At 38.8% G+C, this 19,038-nt stretch overlaps 1 protein-coding gene across 1 annotated transcript in view; it reads right to left on the bottom strand.

Moving 5' to 3' along the window:
• itga1 (integrin, alpha 1) overlaps nucleotides 1–15,938 on the bottom strand; it is a 45,496-nt gene extending 29,558 nt beyond the window's left edge. Inside the window, exon 1 of the mRNA XM_044144042.1 lies at nucleotides 15,695–15,938. Within this exon, the coding sequence (XP_043999977.1) occupies nucleotides 15,695–15,743 (49 nt within the window). The 5' untranslated portion in view covers nucleotides 15,744–15,938. The remainder of the gene's footprint in view (nucleotides 1–15,694) is intronic.
• Between the last annotated feature and the right edge of the window lie 3,100 nt (nucleotides 15,939–19,038).

A 19,038-nucleotide genomic window follows, 5' to 3' on the forward strand; every position in this document is an offset into this window, starting at 1 on the left:
TTTTGATGGGGATCCTTTGTTCATGCGTTTGACACAAAAGCTGCAGAAAAGTATGATCTAATGTCTGGATCAGTGTAATTATAGATCTTTCAGCAGTTTGAAGCGTGATGATGGTGGCCGTTTGCCAGTTGATTCACTGCTCTGATCTGAACAAAATTAGCAAAAACTCTAAGAAGAAAATAAATCTTTTTTACAGATAACAAGAAAGAAAACAACACATTAAGGTTCATCCTGGCCACAGGGTCAAAGAAGCTGTGATTCTCTCTCTCACGCACATTTTGTTGGCTCCCAAGGCATTTCCAGGCAAAAGTGGAAATATAGTTCCTCCAGGAGAATAGGTCTCTGAGCAGACCTATGAAATGTGGTGGAAAACCTCCAAAAGCAACCGCAGTTCACAAATTCACTCTCGAATACAACCCACTCTGTTGGACACTGATAGCTCCGGTTGAAAAACACCAACAAACCCACATTATCTGCAGAAAACAAAGACCCTGAGGTTCATAAACGCTTCAGACTGCAGTTTAACAACAGTTGTATTTTACACGCCTGAGCTTTATTGCCCAAACAATCAGCAGTCTATTGGATCGGTGTATGCCATTTGTAATAACCGCACCATATCTCCTCTTAAAATTTTGCCCTTACTGTAAAGTATGATATTCTTAACATATATTTGAAATTTTTATCTTTGTGTGAATGTATAGGCTGTCACTTTGTTCCCATTACACAGAAGGTGTGGGACAATAAAGGGTAATTCTATTCTATTTGTCTTTTAGGAATGATAGTTATTGTGCTAACATGAATTATCCTCAACAGCAAGGAGGCCCTGAAGCTGTAGTTTGTTTTAAATGTGGTGAAACTGGGCTCATGTTAATGCTTAAGGATATCTACTAATCTTCATTCATTTCAATATCTATTATGCCCCATCATATTTATAATAGTGAGTGAAATTTAATGGTGATCCATTAATATCAAATAAAACGTTTTTTGTGAATTTCCTGGACAAATGTGACAGGTAATTCATTCTGATCATTGTTTTAAATTATAGTGAAAGGACATAGTGCACTTCATACTTCAATTGAAAAAGAAAAAGACAAATGAAAAGATCATATGCAAGAATGCAGAGCATAGTTCAAGGTCACTTAGGGTCCTAAAATTATATGCAATTCTGGTGTTATGGCTTCCTCATTCAAACAGAAAAGTTTTAAAAAATAACGTATCGATCTCAATGACAAAGATTTCAGATACTATTGTATCTTCCCCAATCCAAGTTTTTACATGAAGGAATCTCTGCCAGAATGAATTATCTCCACAGTTTCCACTCTCCATCCTTTCTGTTCTTCCTCTGTGACTCTGTCCCAGAGATCCATTTCCTGACCCTATTAATTTAATTACAGAGATCCCCTAAACTCTCAAGGCACACGTCCATGGCACACACATGGATAGTGCAAGATACATGGCTAATTTAGCTGATTTAAAATGGCTCCAGGCCAGTCAGGTCTTTTTTTTTTTTTCATTTTGAGCACTGAGCTCAAGTGCAAATCACAGGAGAGCTGTCCTGAAAAGTAAATTACGGAAAAATGTCCTCTGTCCCCTGGCACACTTTAGGTGCCTGTCATTTTCATTTTGTTGTCCTTGGTACCACCTCACTATGTCCAATTAAATTAAAACCATCTTTTGGTGAGAGCAGTTCCAAACTCTGCCCAAGAAATCAACAAGGGAGCTTTTCTGTTTGAAAATGGAAATTGTCTCAGAATTTGGCTAAAAACATGAAGAACCAACATTTTTTTTAAAACATAGTAATATACATATAAAGTTGCTGATATTTCTGGACTATAGATATCATACTTAAGCTTATGAGTCCCAAACTTGAACTGTGTGAGTCCCATACTAACCACACCTGGCCAACTTGTTAGACAATTGCAACTTGTCTTGTAATTCTTTTGAGAAAACAACAGTTTTGATCTGAGGAAAAATGTCCCTTTATCTAATTGTTTTTTGTACTTTATGTCACTAGCAAAGCTACAATATAGCAGTAATTTCCATTTGTACTTATATGTAAACTTGCTAATGTGCTAAACAGGATGATTACAGAAGAATGTGTTTAATGAGCGTGTTCATAAATGGTGTCATTATTCTTTCTTTTAACTCAGTCTTGAAGCAAAATGGCTTTTGCCATTTAAATCGAGCAATTTCGTAGGAAAAATAATTCAACTCTCAATTTCCGAGAAAACGTCTGATGTACACTAAATGTAAATTAGGTGAAAGTTACAACATGTCAAAAAGAAGCTCTAAATTTTTACCCTTTAGGGCAGGATCTGTTTCTGAGATGCAAGTCTGCACAAACTATAGTCCTACGTCTCAAGGGCTGAAAAACTGGTTTGTTGTGCACATAAGCTCAGTTTTGATTGCACCACAGCAGAGCATCAAGCAGCTGCACAGAGGATCTAAAGCTCAACATGCTGACAACAGAAAAGAGGAAAGAAAATATTTTAAGCTGCTTGTCACCTTCAGCATATGTGTAAATGTGTGTGTGGGTGCGTGTATGTGTGTGTGTTTGGATAACCGATGGTAGTGTGAGGCGCTTTGGATGAAATAGCAACACAAATATGGTCTTTGACTTACATGAATCTTTTGTCAGATTGAGCTAGGCCTGCATCAAAATATGCAATGCAAGAGCTAACTCACTGTGCAACTCAGACAATAGATGTACATAAAAATGCCCTGTCCACACCAACATGGCCTTTCTGCTTGTCTTGCACTAATTATTTTAAAGAAAGTAGTAATTCTGAAGTCACTACAGAAAATATTGTTGTTTTTTTTAAATTCTGTAAGTGATGTTTCAATATTGATTGGGCCTCCAAGATTATTATAAACAAACACAGGCCAAATTTGGGAATACCCATTGTCGCTTTCTGTGCTAGTAACCACTACAACAGCTGAGATATTGTTTTGTTTTTTTCTTTCTTTTTCTACATCAACTTTACATTATGTTCACCATCAGCTGATCTTCCACTGTGAAGATTGGCTGAAAGGAAATGAGAAACGGTTTCAGGAAAAATCAAAGTTCCAATTGTTTTTGGAGAATATTTTGCCCAGAACTACTTTAGCCACACTCTGAATTTTTTTTATTTTGAATTATATTTTATTTTAAATTTGTTGGCATCTGATGGTCACAGGTTGGATATCACAACATCTTTTATTAGAACCTCTCGGAAAATGTAACAGATTTTTTTAATGGAGGAAAAAAAAACATTTAGAAGAAAAAATAAAGTGTCTGACCGCAATCACACAAATTAGCTGACAGAAACAAGATTTCAAAGCAATATGATGGAACAAAGTTTTAATTGCGTAAAGCACATTGAACAGCCTTGCTGCTGAAATCTACTATACAAAAACACTTTATTGACTGACAATTATTATGACTTTAGAACATTTAACTAAACATCACTGTGCTCACTGTGTGTAGATTAAGTATATATCAATTACTAACAGTTGAACTGAAAAAGGAGTCAATTGATCCACCAGCCTGAAGAGGCAGAAACGTTGGTGTAACATTTCTGCCGTAGCTAAACACAATTCAAAGCCCATTTATCAATTTATTTCTGCCAGAAGTCATAGCAAGTAATGAGGTTAAAGGCATTTAAGGAGCCAGAACAATAATCTTTGGATTGTTTATTTGCCTTAAAGTCTTGTTCTTGCTCAGCGGGGAAAAACAAAATGTGTAACAAGGGTTCTGCTTTAAGCCAAGGTTTCAACAAAAACATCTTGTTCTGCAGACCACCCTGTTTCTACAGCCAAAGGTAACTCCACTCGAGCACTAAACAGTGTTGTTGTTCTTTAAAGCTTCACAGACATGGTCACGTGGTCAGAACTGGTCAGCACCTGTTGGTCTCTTAGACTTCCCACCAGTCATAAAAGTCACCCAGCTCTGCACCTGTAGGCTTCAAAGCCTGAGTCAGCTACAGTAAAAAAAAACAACACATCTAACTGGCACCTGCTCATTTGTAGTGCATCTAACCAGCTATTAACAGCTTTTACAGCTTACCAAATCAGCACCTTTGGAAAACAGAGTCATCAAGGACCCTGAAACTCATCCTCAATGAGGTTGTGGTAAAGAAGGTGTGAGTAACATGATCTAACGCAGCTAAGTGGTTTGTAATTACAAAGGGGAACCATTTATAATAGCTCACAAATAGAACAATGTTCAAGGAAGACATAAGACTGACTGAACATTTTGGACACTCTGACAAGGAATAAGGTCAGAAGGGGTTTGGGTGGGAGCTGGAACTTCTCTGCACCATCTGCTGGCATTTAACAACAGACGCCCTGGCAGGAGACAGACATCTGGCATGACCAGGGGCAGCTTCGAGCCATGAAACTTATGAAACTGAAATATGTTCCAGATTTCCTCCTCTATTCTTTTATCTTTATTGGTTCTCCCCTGGTTATCTTTGTTCTCATGCTTTCCCAAGTGCTTCTCCTGTACACAGTTTCCTTATGTTCTTTTGTTGTTGTTTTCTTTTCAGCGATTCTATTAATACTTTCTGGTGTAATTGCTTTGGGAATAATTATGCTGAGTTTCAGAGGATTTTGATCTCCTCATAGTGACTTCATTTTCTCCTTTGGACGTCAGCTCAGACTCTGCATCCTGGCAAACTGACAGTGTGTGGGTGTGCAGTGGACATGAGGGGTTATGAATGTGGGTGTGTTCATGTCTTTCTATGCGCTTGGAAACAGGGGGCTGAATTCTTCAGAATTTCAGTGTAAATGTCTCCAAGCAGAGGCGGACGGAATAAATAACCCAAGATGACAGTGTGAGCGGAAGCAGCAGCAGCAGCAGCAGCTCTGTAAGGTTCTCCATGCTCCTACACAGCAGAAAACCATTACCGGAGACAAAAAGTTGGTGCTGCTTGTGTTTTTACACAATAGGCATCCAGGAACAACATTGCATCACTCCTAATCCTTCATTCTCTGCCCTTTTCACAGGGCTTGTTAAGTCTGACTTTTATTGGTTGTCAAGTTTCCACAATTTTCTGTTAAGCAATGATACAAATAGAGGCATTGTTCCGCTTAACCAATGACGGAGTTGGTTTAAAGGGCAAAATGAAGGGCTGAAAAGACTGCATATGGCAATATTATGCCAATAATTTAGAACAAGATGGTTACTGGGTGGTTAAGTATACTGAGGTTTTAAAAAGTCAACGATACTAAAATTTAAACCAATTTCCTGAGGCTTGAAGTTCTCAGAGAAAGCATAAGGTGGTCTCAGTGTCCTCAGTCTGCATGGAGAACAAAGCATGGCAGTGCTGCCCCTCTCCTACATATTGCTGTGCCAGTCAGGTAGCTGAAGGATGACTCCTATTCCACACCTTTCCATTGCTTAAAACAAAAACAATCTTTGTTTTAACCTTTTAAAAGGCTTAAGGTAAGGTACAATAATAAGCACAAAATGTGTAACATTCCAATATTCAGTATATAATGCCTTTTCCCCAGAGTTTTTTGTAGTTGTTATTGATAGAATATTTTGAAATATGTTAGTGTAACAAAAAGCAAAAGATGAAGAAATCTATACACAACTGTGATTAAGTCAGAGTAAGTTGTGTCTGCTTTAATTACTTAAACAAAAATCCCAATGCTGAAATGATCAATTTGTACAGTCTGCAGCTTTTAATGCGTTAGCATGCATAGGATTGGAAGATTTTTTTAAAATGTGGTCAAATTTTGGCCGTCCATCCCAAAAATACTCAGTAAGGACATCAGATACTTTTTATACCTTGATCGTCTGTGTAGGCAGCAAACTGTTACCGAGGTATTTCAGCTTGGACTAAAATCACAGGTGGCCCTCCAGTCAGTTTTCTGCCATGGCTTGAATCATTGGCATCAACCTCCTCAGGCTGTTTCCTCTCCTCCATCCAATCATTAATCCATTTGTCCCTCCCTCTGTTCCCCAACATCATCATCCATTCACTTTTTCCTTCTTTTCATTCATTTTTGCTCTTCCCTCCTCACCATCCATCTCTTCATCTTCCATGTTTGCGTCCCTTCCTATATTGATTGAACATGCCTGGCGGTGTCAGATTACACTCTGTGAAACTTCCAGATGTACTCTCTGGAGCTCTGTTTTCTCACTGGTGCAGAAAACACGCAGCCCAACAAGATTACATCACTCCCCCCCCGACGGCTGTCAAAGCTTTCATCCCAGCAAGAATCTCTTCCTCCAATAACATAGGGGTGCCTGGAAATCTCCTAACCATATTCCTCCAGCAGACACACTGTATGTACTCTAGGCTGAATCTGCTGAGCAAAACAAATTGAAGCTGATGGAGCGGCTGGAAGAAAGCACACTTCAGGGTTGTGTCAAGCTAAGAATACACACCGACAAGGGTCAAAGACCAAGCTCCTTCCAGAATCAATAAGCATCAAAACAATCTTGATGTCTTGTGAGGAAAATGAGAGAGGAAATCAGCCTGGAATTATTAGGTCTTGCAATATTACTTAAGTTTATTATTGTTTCATTTAAAAAACAAAAATTACAACAATCTATTTGGATTGTGCAGCTCAGTTTATTTGTGTTATATTTAAGGTATTTTTAATAATAAAGTTGAAATGAAGTTCTCACTTCCCACACTGCAGGGGTTTTGAACTGACCACTACTGACATCTAAATGTCCATTAGCACTGACAAAAAGGAGTCTGCTTCCTGTCTGATATTTTGGTTAAGAGCAGGAAAATTAAAAATGAGTCATGTCCATTTCATTTATTATATCAAACTTTGTTACACACATTTCCTGAGAAAAGCTGCTTTTTAACTAATAACATAATTTTTTTAAACCCTGTTCAGATTATCATTCGACAACAACAATGCAATTTCAAATAAACGTTTATGGATAACTTCAGTCATTCACACAATACAAGTCAGTGTTATGCTTTCAGAGTATGCAGCTGGGATTTTGGTATCAAAAGGGCGTGGCATGCAACTCAGCAGAATTTATCATAGAAATGTGCATAAGAGTAAGTATTTTAACTACACCTAATAATATCTGGAGGAGCTGAGTGTTTTGTTCCTCATGCTACCTGTCCAAATCCACTCAATGTTTATACAACTACATTATGTATATGATGTCATGAAGAATAGTTTTATTCTTCTCATCTCCTTCAGATGAACTAAACTTTTACCATCATTTGATCTTGTGTCTGAGTGAAACCTCACCTAAATTTAGACATTTCTTTAAAACAAATGCCATTTAAAATTATGTTTTGAAGGTGATCATCATAACCAGTGTAGTCATAACCCTCCTCTTGTTGGAGGAGTGAAGTGAACGTAGTACTCCCAGCAGACGCCGAATCCCCCTCGTACAATGCCAGTTTGATGGATAGCTCCGGACCACTGCTGGCATGGGAGTGAAAAATAAAGGGGTGGAGGGCGAAATAGGCCTGGCGCACAGATGCAGAGCTGATCTGGCTGCAGAAAGTCTCACAAGCACATATATCTAGGATCTAAGGCTATCAACACCTAGCAGGTACTGAGAATCCCCATGGGAATAATGTGTGCAAAGTCTGTGGAAAAAAAACAACACACCACTTGTGTGTTTATTCTGGCAAAAGGGGATAAGGTCCTCGTTTGGACATGCAAGAGAAAACAGAAAAGGATATTACTTCAGACGTGAATCCTGTTGAACAAAGAAAAAACTCCCACAAACTGCATCACTCCCGACAACAGTCCCAACAATTAGCATCAATGCTGGGAAACACGAAGAGTTTATCGACAGACTGAAACACTCCTTCTTCGGAAATGTATGTACCACTACTTGTTAGTGAGAATTTTGACCAAACCCCAAGGAAAAAGCTGCAGAGATAAGAATACATCCCATGCACTCTTTTGGCTTTGAACAGAAGCAGTGGTGTGGCGTTTTTCTCTTTAATTTCTTCACGTCCATGGTTTTGTCAACACTAACAATAAAGAAATCTCCTCCCACTACAAAATTCTTCATAATGGACCTCCTCTGTGGCTCGCCATCGTCTCGCCCACAGCAGCAATTTTCCCAACCTAGAACCCTCTGTGCTCCCTTTGCCTCTGTGTGTCTCCTGCCCCCCACTCTCCTGCACCCTGCATACCTCCGCTTTGCTCCTGATTCCTAACAACAACAACTGTGCAGTGCCAAAGGTCTTGTGACTGAGGAATAACTCAGCACTAACGCTTTGTGTGGTGGCACAACTGGACAGATAGGCACCAATTCCTGGAAATAACAGATTCCCTTTGCTGCTCGGATTCTGAAAGTCGTAACGCAGTTCCTTTCATCCGACAATTGAATGTTTTGAAGAATTTTTTTTTGTGGATGTGCCAATGTGGGAACAATTAAGCCAGTGCTCAAAGGGGTTAAGAGGATGCTCCTGAACTTATTGAATTTGTAACACCCGGACGAGAAGTGATGATTGGCGCTGAAGCGTGAAAACACACGCACAGCCTTATGTGTTCAGTGTGTGTTGGTGTGTACGTACCTGTGTCCAGCTTGGCCCCATTTGCAGGCCAAGACCTTTGCAAGATGAGACAAAAGTGTCACGCTGCATCATCACGGGTGTTTTCCTCATGTATTCCAGATATCAGTCACTTTAGTCATCAGTGGGGGGATTGTTGGTTTGTGTTGGGATTTAAAAGCTGCTTATAGGAAGCTTAGTCTTCAAAACATTTTATTTAAGATAACCTAAATACAATCAGTAACGTTCTCACTCCCTTAATATCATCAAATGCAAAACAGTTGAATGTGGAATATCAGGCTTTAAAGAATATAACTGAGAAAAATTATGCATCTTGCTGCTAAAACTGGCCTCTGCAGATGGATTCATATTGAAACTTGAAACATGACAGAAGCACAAAGAAAATAAAATGTCTATTTCAATGAAGGCTTTATGTCTAAGAACGTCACCAAAACGTCATGTGATCCTCACTGCAGCCATATTGAAAAATACTTTCTGAAGCAACTTTGCTCTTTGTGAGAAAGTAGATCCCCCTAAGGGTAATCAATGGTTGTGGTTATATACTTATGAGCTGTAGTTGATCTGCAGATCAGGCGGTAATCCATCCTGTTTGTGCCTTAGTTGAGCCAAAAATGTGGTTGCAATAGCTTTTCTCCCTGAAAAGATAACCATCATTTGGAAACAGCTTTTGGTATTTACTTGGGTTATCTCAGTCTGATGTAAAAAATTGATCTGAATCTCTATGGAAGGAAGCAGACTATTTTTAACTAAAAACAAACTAGATATAGTGAGGATGCTGACAAGATCATGAAATCAGGTAGAAAAACATAATGGATACATCAACTGTTCATCCTATTGAACATGTGGACATAATGATACAGTTTTGGAAAGATTGAACAGAAACACACAGAGAATACAACTGTGTGTTTCTGTATGTTCTGTATGTTTTATTTATATTAAGGTCCAAATTTATTTATTAATATTTAGTCATAACTTCTATGTGCAATGCAAGAAAAGGCTCCATGAGTTTTATCCTTTTCAGGGATGCAAGAAGGCTGAAGTTTAGGCAGTTGAGGCAAGACTGTCAACAGGTCCATCTCACACAGAGATGAACAGACAAACAAACTTGCATGATAAAACTCAAAAACTAAATTTAAAAAAGAAGAAATATGTCTTTAGGAAGTAGAAACAAGAGTTAAAAAAAAAAGACGTTGCAGTTTTTTCTGTAGATAGTTACCAGTAGTAAATTGGTTTTAAACCAATAGTAGAAACCAGATCACTACTGACTACTCCACTTTGGTACTATATTTCAGTTTAGATTACGTGAAACTAGCAAAGTGTCAGAATCATCATGTTTCCTCAAACAACGGGCATCAGTTCAGTGATGGAAATAAATATTGAGAAGCGGCTTAGCGGTTTAACCACATGACTCTGACTCATCCCTCCAGCTTCCTGTCTTCATTTCCTTTATGCTGTGTACATTCTAACAAAGCTATTAAAGATTAACTTTAAAAATATAATACCCTAGCTCTCTATTTTGGCTCATGATAAATAATGTTAACAACTTTTGATTGGTACCTGGAAAATTATCATTAAAGCACATCATGTGTCAGCCTCAAGTTACTGTTAGGATCACTTAACACAGGTGGTTTTATGCATGCCACATGCAGCGCAGGCCGCAGAGTTGGCAACATTGACACAGATGAACCTTTGTAGCCCTTTTTCAAGCAGCGGAATATGAAACTGAGTCGTGTGGGTGGGCTTTGTGGGTTTTGAAAGCTTCGGAGTAAATTGGTTTGAATCTTCCTTAGACTAACAGTGCATCAAGTAAATATATGTTTATCCACACAGGGGAACTGTATGCCGAATTAGCCCTTTACCAGCATTGTTCAACTCTACGTGCACCCATGCTCCACAATCAGCTCATTATCAGACGGGTTTTCATGTGATTCTGCCCTGATAAGTATCACTTAGAACAACTTAAAACGCTGACTAGCCTTTGAAAAGAACGAAAACATGCAAATTGTTTTATTCTTTGTGTCCATCTTATATAAAATGAAATTATTCTGCAACTTTTTCCTGAGTTTTAAGGATGAAAAGGCTATTTATTTTCAAAAAACTTTTAGATTGTACTTTGTAACCTAAGAACGAATGAAACATGTTTGATTTCATAAACATCCAGGTTTCATAGGGAGAGTAGCTGAGCTGAAATCTAAAGCAAAAATAAAAGCAAGTAGCTTGAGTAAAACTGTCAACCAATTTCTTTAGCTACAGATCTGAAAACAAACGGCAGAGAACCGAGAAACATCTTTCCACCGCTAAAAGTTTGCCATTTCTCTTAAATATTTAGATGTATATACATAACTTCAAAACCATTTATTTCTTCACAGCAACTGTATTTTCACAATATTGGTGACTGTGGTTGCTTTATTTACAACTTGCGGTTGTGGTGCACAAAGAGGACAAACATTGTCATAAAGTTGTCATGCATCAACCGATACACCTCTTCCAAATAGGAAGCCACAATAAGACAGCAGTGCGAGTGAAAAAAGAAAAAAAAAGTCTGCAAGGCCTGGTCTTAGCATCTTAGCAAAGATTACACCAAAGATTGTTTTTCTTTTTCAAGCCCACACAAGATTTCTTCACCCTGGTTGTTAGTTGGTTTTGCTGCCAGACGACAGCGCACTGATGATTTTGTCTGTCAAAAAAAGTGTTGGGTGAAAGACAGACGTGATCATATATTTTATGCCTTTACATGCTTTACATGTTTTACATGCAATTATATCACACCTGCCACAGACACCTCAAGTAATTCATCAGAAGCCAGGATAAGAAGCTGTTTAAAAAAAAAAAAAAAGTCACATTTTCTGAATGTCGAGAGATGAAGAAAATTATTTCTGAAAAAAGCAAAGAGAAGCTCTATACCAGCAAAAAATACTGCTGTAATCGAATGAGCTTTGGTGTCAAAACACACAAAATGCCATAAGTGCTGAACACACCACCACCTCCATAAAACAATACAGTGATTGTTTTATCCCCATTACACTTTGGGGATTATTTTCTTCACCAAAGACAGGAAGGAAGCCGGTGTGACTTGTGTGTGATGAAACGGTTCAGTCAAAGTCCAGATTAAAATCCCAAAAAACTGATGTCCAAAGACATTCTCCAACAAATCTGAAACATCCAGCCATAGAGACTTAATTGCAGCAAAAGGTTCTGCTGTAGCGTTCTGACTCAAGGGCTGGACTGGATGCGAATAGATGATATACTTTTCTGAGTTTTATTTGTAAAACCATTTGAGGACTGTTTAATAATTCCCTTGCTTCATTATTGACTACATGCTACTTTGTATTAAATCTAACACACAGAATCTCATTGGAGTATACTAAAATATGTAGTTCTAAAGTAACACAAAAAAAAATCAAAAGTGATTGAATACTTTCCCAAGGCAGTGTATAAAACTGTTCAGACTTAATGGTTTTTCTCAGGATACCTATGACATGTATATCACTGTGCCAACGCTGCCTATTGAATTCCTCACTGATAACCAGCTGAATGCTTCCTGTCCTCTGAGGCCCAGAGAATGCAGAGATAAGACAAGCTTTAAATTTGAATTAACCCTGTATTAAATGTGCACATGATGGAAAAATAAATGGAAAAAACAGAAAAAAAGCGGTAGTTTGAGCGTTTAGAGATTTTAATAAATACCAATGTTCAGTTTCTTTTAAAGACGATGAATTAAATAACCTGGAAGAGTTGGGCCAGTTGACACTGCATGACCTAATTATTCATTCTTCCAGAGAATCTCTGTCTGCTGATGCCAACAGACAGATTAGTGCAGAGCCCTGCAACCCGGGCGGAGAGCTGACTCAAATGAAAGATAAGGTCACTGCAAAGAGAAGGAAGGGGGGTGAATAAAAAGACATACTGCTAATGACTGAGATGGCTGCGTTCACAAAAAGTCTCGCCAAGTTCATAAATCTAATCTAAAGCTTTAATGTCTGGAGTACTCCCTCTCCGGGCCGCGCAGCTTTCAGTGAAATGACCGTCCTCTCTGACCCTCTGCTGCAGAAGTCCTGCACTGTTGGGATATATATATATATGTGGAAAAGACAAATTCCCAGATTCAAGATGTGAGAAACTGCGAGGGGGTGTGGGGGGGACATTCCAATCCTCAAGAGAATTTTGTGTTTTCTAAATTTGGATGAGCTCAACTAACCTCTCACCTTTTCTCTCCATGTTTGAACCAAACAAGCTGTGACAGAAGCAAAAGTTTAACATCTGGCGAGCTAAACTGGAAAACACCTTGGTAGACCTTTTTATTTTACACAGGTGTTAGAAGCACAATCTACAGTCCTATACATTGAATTGGTCTATGCACTTCTATACATTTTGTTGCGGTAAGTGCCTCGACTGTATGTGATGATAGCTCAGTAAGTGGTGTGTATGCTGAGTGTGGGTCAGTGAGATGTGTGGCAGCCATCCTCCGGTCAGAAGGGGGGCGCTGGATGCTAAAAAAGGGACTGGGATGCTGAGGGAGCGAGGAAGGGACTGCATGTGTAGATTGTAGCGTAGCTGACAACCAGAGCAGCGGCTAAGGAAAAGGTCTGTGCAGTTTTCTACTGTTAGCTGGCACTATTAAAAGTTAGCTTCCAGCCACCTTCGTGCCACCGTGTGGTTCATGTCCAAGGAGTTTACCCCTAAGTAGATTTCACTTCGGCCCTGGAGAAAGAACTCCCCTGTGTCTCCCGACCACGGTCAGAACGGTTAACAATTTGTTTGTCAGATTAAAGTCTCTTTTGAAAATCATTTTTGAAAACAGAAATTAAACATACTGTACTTTTTCTTAAGCCCACAGTTCTGTATTAAAACATCTATTTTTGTTCTCTGTATGGTCTTCAACGCATCCTTTGGCTGTTTCTTTCACCCCAAAGACAAGCATCCCATTATGTGTAATCTTTGTGATAGAGGCAGTTTGCTGAAATAGATTCAGCTTTCACATGGTCAGGTCACACATGAGTATTTTTTACCATGTTAAAGCAAATTTTAAACCATAAACAGCTTACAACTCTGGCTTCTGGTGTATGAAAACCTGAGATGATACTCTCAGTATGACCTAAAACCAGACAGTTTCTACCTCAGTGTGAGCCACATGAGTTCAAGAGCTCACATTGTACTCAAACTGCAAGGCTGTGGCTGACAGAACATGAGACACTACTGAGTTTGTAGAGACAGATTTTGTGCTATTAGGATTTAGTTCTCATGTAATAATGCTCCTTAAGACTTTATTTAGATGTGAAGAACAGGCAAGGACTACCTCAAATTCTTGCAGGAGTTGTAGTATGGATATTATTTATCCATACTACATACTTGAATTTTCAATTGTTCTATTCTGCATTAGTTTGATCGTACATTCACTTGGTAAAAAATGTTCAAACAATCCAGTTTAAAAAAAAAAGGAAAAAAAAAGATGAGGCTCCATTTTGTTTCCTCTTTCAACACTTTGTTAGATTAAATCGAGTAGATCAGGTGTGAAGATCAAGCACTCATCATCGACCCAAACATAGAAATGAGCCTGCTGAGAACAGCTGCATCAAGCAACCAGCAGCAGTCTGAAAACCAGGACATCCCATATGCATCAGGGAAGTTAAATGTGTGAACTGAATGCATCACTGTGCACAGAGTGCACCAAGTTCAAACTTGTTAAAGCTTCTGACGTTATTAACATACAGCATGAAACATGAAAAGCAGAAATAAATCTATCGCAAAGTGACAACATGCACCAAGCGTACCAACTACAACTGTGGGAGAGGATGGATATATTTAAATTTACAAAATTTTTTTTTTGTAATTAACATCAGTCTGAACGTGAAACTAATGGTTCACTATGTGATCTCAAACTGATTCCTTCACAGTCACAGACACACACTTCTATCCATTTATTCCTAACTCAATTCTCTAATGACCATCACAAGCCAGTATCACATGAAAGCAAAGGAATCTGAGAATTAAAGAAACAGTCCTTATTCGCTTTGCTGCTCTCTTTTTTCTCTCCTCTCAAAACAGAAACTCTACGTTTGGTTTTAAATACTGATCTGGAACTTTTATAAATGCTGCAGCCTGAGTCTGAGAAAGCTCTAAAGACGACCACGTCACGCTACGATCAAAGAGCGATGGAGAATTTTTAAACGTTTTTTTAAAAGCCTGAAGTGACTTGATTGATTGACATTACTCCAATGATGGTGGCCTGTGATGTCTTATAAACTAACATTTACCCTGAGCACTATACAGTTTCTTGGTTCGATGTATTCCACCTCATATACAGTGCTTTGCTTTTTACATTTTGGAATATTAAAATCACAAACCTTACTGTATTGTAGCTAATGGTGCATAATGGTGAGATGCAATAAAAGTTTTGGTTTTCTAAACTTTTATTTCAAATAGAAATCTTAAAAGTAAAGCGAGGGAACCATTGTGAAGAACAAGCCTCCCCACAGCATTGTTCTGCCACCAACATGTTTCACCATGGTCAGGACGTTGATGTGGGTTATATGGTTAGCATCAAGTGAATTAAAAAAAAAAAAAAAAAAAAAAAAAACATAACTTTGGTCTCATCTGACCATTGCACCTTCTTCCAGGTGTGCTGTGTCCAATGGCTTGTAGAAAACTGTTGCATTTTCTCAATAATGCTCTCTATGTCAGTTTAAGCAGATGTCTGTTATCCTGGTAGGTTTTCAGTCGTCATATTTGTCCATCTTCAGTGATTGCTTGGCATTGATGAGGTAGTTTGCTCACCCATGTTTTCTGCCAAACTTCTGGATTTTCACAGACTTAATTCCACAAATGCTTTATTTGCTTTAAAAAGGAGACTTCTGACTTCTATTAATGATTTTTTTTTTATTATTTATAGTAACGTAAATCCAATTGAAAACGTATTCAAATGTATGTCTGTATTAAGCTAACATGGCAAATGCAAAAGAAATTCAAAGTGAGATTTTGCAAGGTTGCGGTGAGTGAGGCTGACCTGGACAATATACGGACAGTCTTGAAGCAACATAGGCATTTATCAACAGGAGCGCGTGCAATAAGAACACTACAGGAGACAGAGCTGCATGCGCACAGATGCGCGGTTAGCCGCGTGCCATCTTTTCCACCTGTCACATTATTTCATGAGCTACTCAGCCAAAACGCCCCGCCGCTCTCTTTCAGTCTTTACTCACCAACAACTGCCGCTGCTGTCAAAGTGGAAATCTGACTGAGCCGCAGCATCCTGGCGCACCACGCGGGTCCTGTTTAGCCTCCTTTTCTTTCACCAAAGATCCCCCAAGAAGCGACAATTGTTAACCCACTAACAGGAGTCCATGGGGGTCCTGGGTCCCTGCTCAGGCTGACAGAAGATGCTGCCTCTTTTGTACGCGTCCGCTCGGCTCAGCGGGAAATACGCGTCCGCTCGGCTCTGCTGGAAGTAGGAAAGGGAGGGCGGGGCGGGGAGTTCTCTCACCCACAGGCGCATCTGACTTTGGTTTCTCTGCCTCCCGAGAAGAAGGGAGGCACAATTAAATCTTAAGACAAAACCACAGTTTATCTACAAGCCAGAGCAGACCGAACTGAATGTAATAGAAGTTTGAAAGCAACTTGGGCGTTCTTGGGCAACGCAGCTATTGCATTATGAGTGGTTAATGGTGCCTGACAATGTGGCTAAGTCAAATTAGGCCTATTTCAATTGAAAGGGGAAAACATGCATTTATGATTGGCGAGTTGTAGGGGAAAAGTGAAAATCATATGAGGAAACGCAGAAAGAACAGCTTTGCTTCAATGAGTTTTCTGATAAAAATTAGTAAAATTACTCTCTGGCATGCCTTTCAACCATCCAGGGAAGTTTTCCCCACAGGAAGCCAGGCTCACTCACCAAATCTGTGTTGCTGTTGAGAGTTGAGGTCACTCAATTGTAATATATCAGAAACAGTTCTGAAAACTCAGCATTTTAACTCGTGGCTGTTGAAAAATGTTAGGTATCACTAATTTGAGGCATAATTCACTTTACCCTGTAGACTGTACAATGTAAACAGAGGAAGCTTGTCATAATTACCTGTTTTAATATCGTCTAAACTAATGAAGACTCAAAGAAACGTGGAGCCTATTTTTCTTTATGTACAGCACTGCTCTGACATTTTACTGAAAAGAAAATCTTGCATTGGATTTCAGCACCGCCTGGTTTATATCAAGCGTTACACAAGTTTGATTTTACACAGCTGCAGCAAACCTATAATAATACATTTTTCAGTCACCTATTTGGAGCAGGATCCTAATGATTTAAATTCAGAGCCTCATAGAACAACCTCAAAGTATTTTATTGGTGTTTTAAGAAAACAGATGAACACATTGTGAAGTTAAGAGGACTGTGGTGACAGTAAACAAATGTAGCTCAGGTGGGAGCTGTCAGTAGAACAACACAGATTCACAAATTCTGTCATTTAATATTCTGTAAGTATTTGTCTATTTAAAAAAAAAAAAAAAACTTTGCGTTCATTGCTATATTAAAATCTAAACAATAAACATTACATAAGGATATTTTATTCTAGTAGCATATAGGAACGTGTTTATTTCTTGTTTTGAATAAAATCAAAGTATATTTTTAATATTTTTGTTCGAGATTTTTTGACAAACACCACAACATTGAAATGTCCTCACTCGTGGTTATCATACAGAGAGAATCTCAAAATAGCCCAGGCACAGCTTTCAAGCACACAGCGTATACTCATTCACACCTTCACTCGTGTCTCTCTTTTATGAATATCAGCAGTCACCCATCTCCATGTCTGTGTCTAAATATTATGATCTGTTTAAACACGAAGAACATGCATCGTGGAAAGTAAAACATAACAATTCCCCATCTATGCAATGTAACCTTTATTTCCAGAAAAGCAAAGCGGATGGATATGCAACAATGACGCATCAGGTGTACATATCAGCCACAGCACATGCTCGTTTTAGTGTAAACAAAGAAGCACATCTGCTCGAGACGTGATCTCAGGAACACCCAACGAATGAGACAGTTTACAGGAGTCTTTCCTGTCTTCAGCCCCCACAGACGTCCCTGAGTGAGACGCAGGAAGACTCTGATTAGCTTCATTGCACAAAATAGCCCATCCCCACACATCCACCCACCCTTTCCTCATCCTCTTACAAGACTCGGCTTACTGCTTTGTTTTACTCTTCTGGTAACAAAGCGTAGAAAGCGTCTTAATCGTAATCGATGTTTTCATTTTGAACACCTACACAGTATCCGCCTCCCCTTGCTGCCCTGCCTTTCATTTTTGACGTGCTGCATGCCTCTATTAGCAGTGGGAGTCTATGCTAATGTGTTTTTCATCTCCCTATCTCTTTAACTTCCTCTATGCAGTGAGACAGGAAGAGAGCATTAAGACTGAACAGACACCGGGCTCGAAAGTTTCGTCTTTCAATTTCAGCTCTGAAATCTTTAAAAAGAAAAAAATTCAAGGATGTTTAGTGCCATCATGCCACAGACGGCCTCTTTTCTTGCTTCCACTTTGCTGTGCAAAATGCTGCGCTTCTCAGATGAAGTTAATCGCTTTAAGTGAAGAAAATTGGCCTGGTTTCCCAAGGACATTAAATCACTGATGTTAAACAAACTTCTTGCAGTGACAATGCTTCTGTTTCAGTAGAAGCCCATTTACAGAGATGATCTGAGGATTCTGTAATGTATACAGGAGGACAGTGTTGCGGCATTAGTGACAGCTCACAGTAAATATATGCTATGTTTGGTATTCACTGTTATTGGGTCCGATGCAGAACGGATCAAATCATGTTTAGCTGCTTATCGTCACACATTTTTCCCCTTAAAGGAAAGGTTTGTTGGAAGATATAATAGTCCAGGTACTTTTTAATTTATTGTTTGAAAACAGAAAGAGTACTGCACAACTGCAAACCCACCAAAACATTACTGTTTTCCTAAACTGAGTGGCAGGGCTGAGAGATGCAAAGTAACTTTGACTCCTTGATGGAAATGAGCATCAAGGAGCAAATATGAAGAAGAAGATGCTCTGGATGGAGGAAACTACACAAAACATTTTGGCTCACAAAATGTTGCGAGTGGCAGAAAACTAACACCACAAAATACCGTTTATAAAAAAGATGATGGCAACTTTATGTTGTGGGGTTCCTGTTCTTCAGTTGAAAATTAAGTGGAGAATCCATGGGAGAAGTTGAAAAATGTAAGTTTACACAGGCTAACCATCCATTCTACCTGAGCTTGGCATTTTTTTTCTCACAATTAGTAAAAAAATCAGTTCTTTCATTTCTTTCATCTTTCAGGCTTTTTTGCCGTTTTTGCTGGGAAACAAAAAATTCACTTTTGCATTATCTGGAGAGAGTTAGAGCACATGTTTGCTATGTGCAAAATATTGGCAACTGATTTGCCAAAAATCAGTTTTTTGGTAAGAATTTTGTGTAGTGACAAATTTCTTGTTTTATTTAAAATTCTTTTATTTAAAAGTTTAACGATTCCAGTCTGCAATATGCTATCAGTTGTTGCATACATTTA

Source organism: Gambusia affinis, linkage group LG17 (genome assembly GCF_019740435.1).
Source record: "Gambusia affinis linkage group LG17, SWU_Gaff_1.0, whole genome shotgun sequence".
In the NCBI taxonomy this organism is placed as follows: domain Eukaryota; kingdom Metazoa; phylum Chordata; class Actinopteri; order Cyprinodontiformes; family Poeciliidae; genus Gambusia; species Gambusia affinis.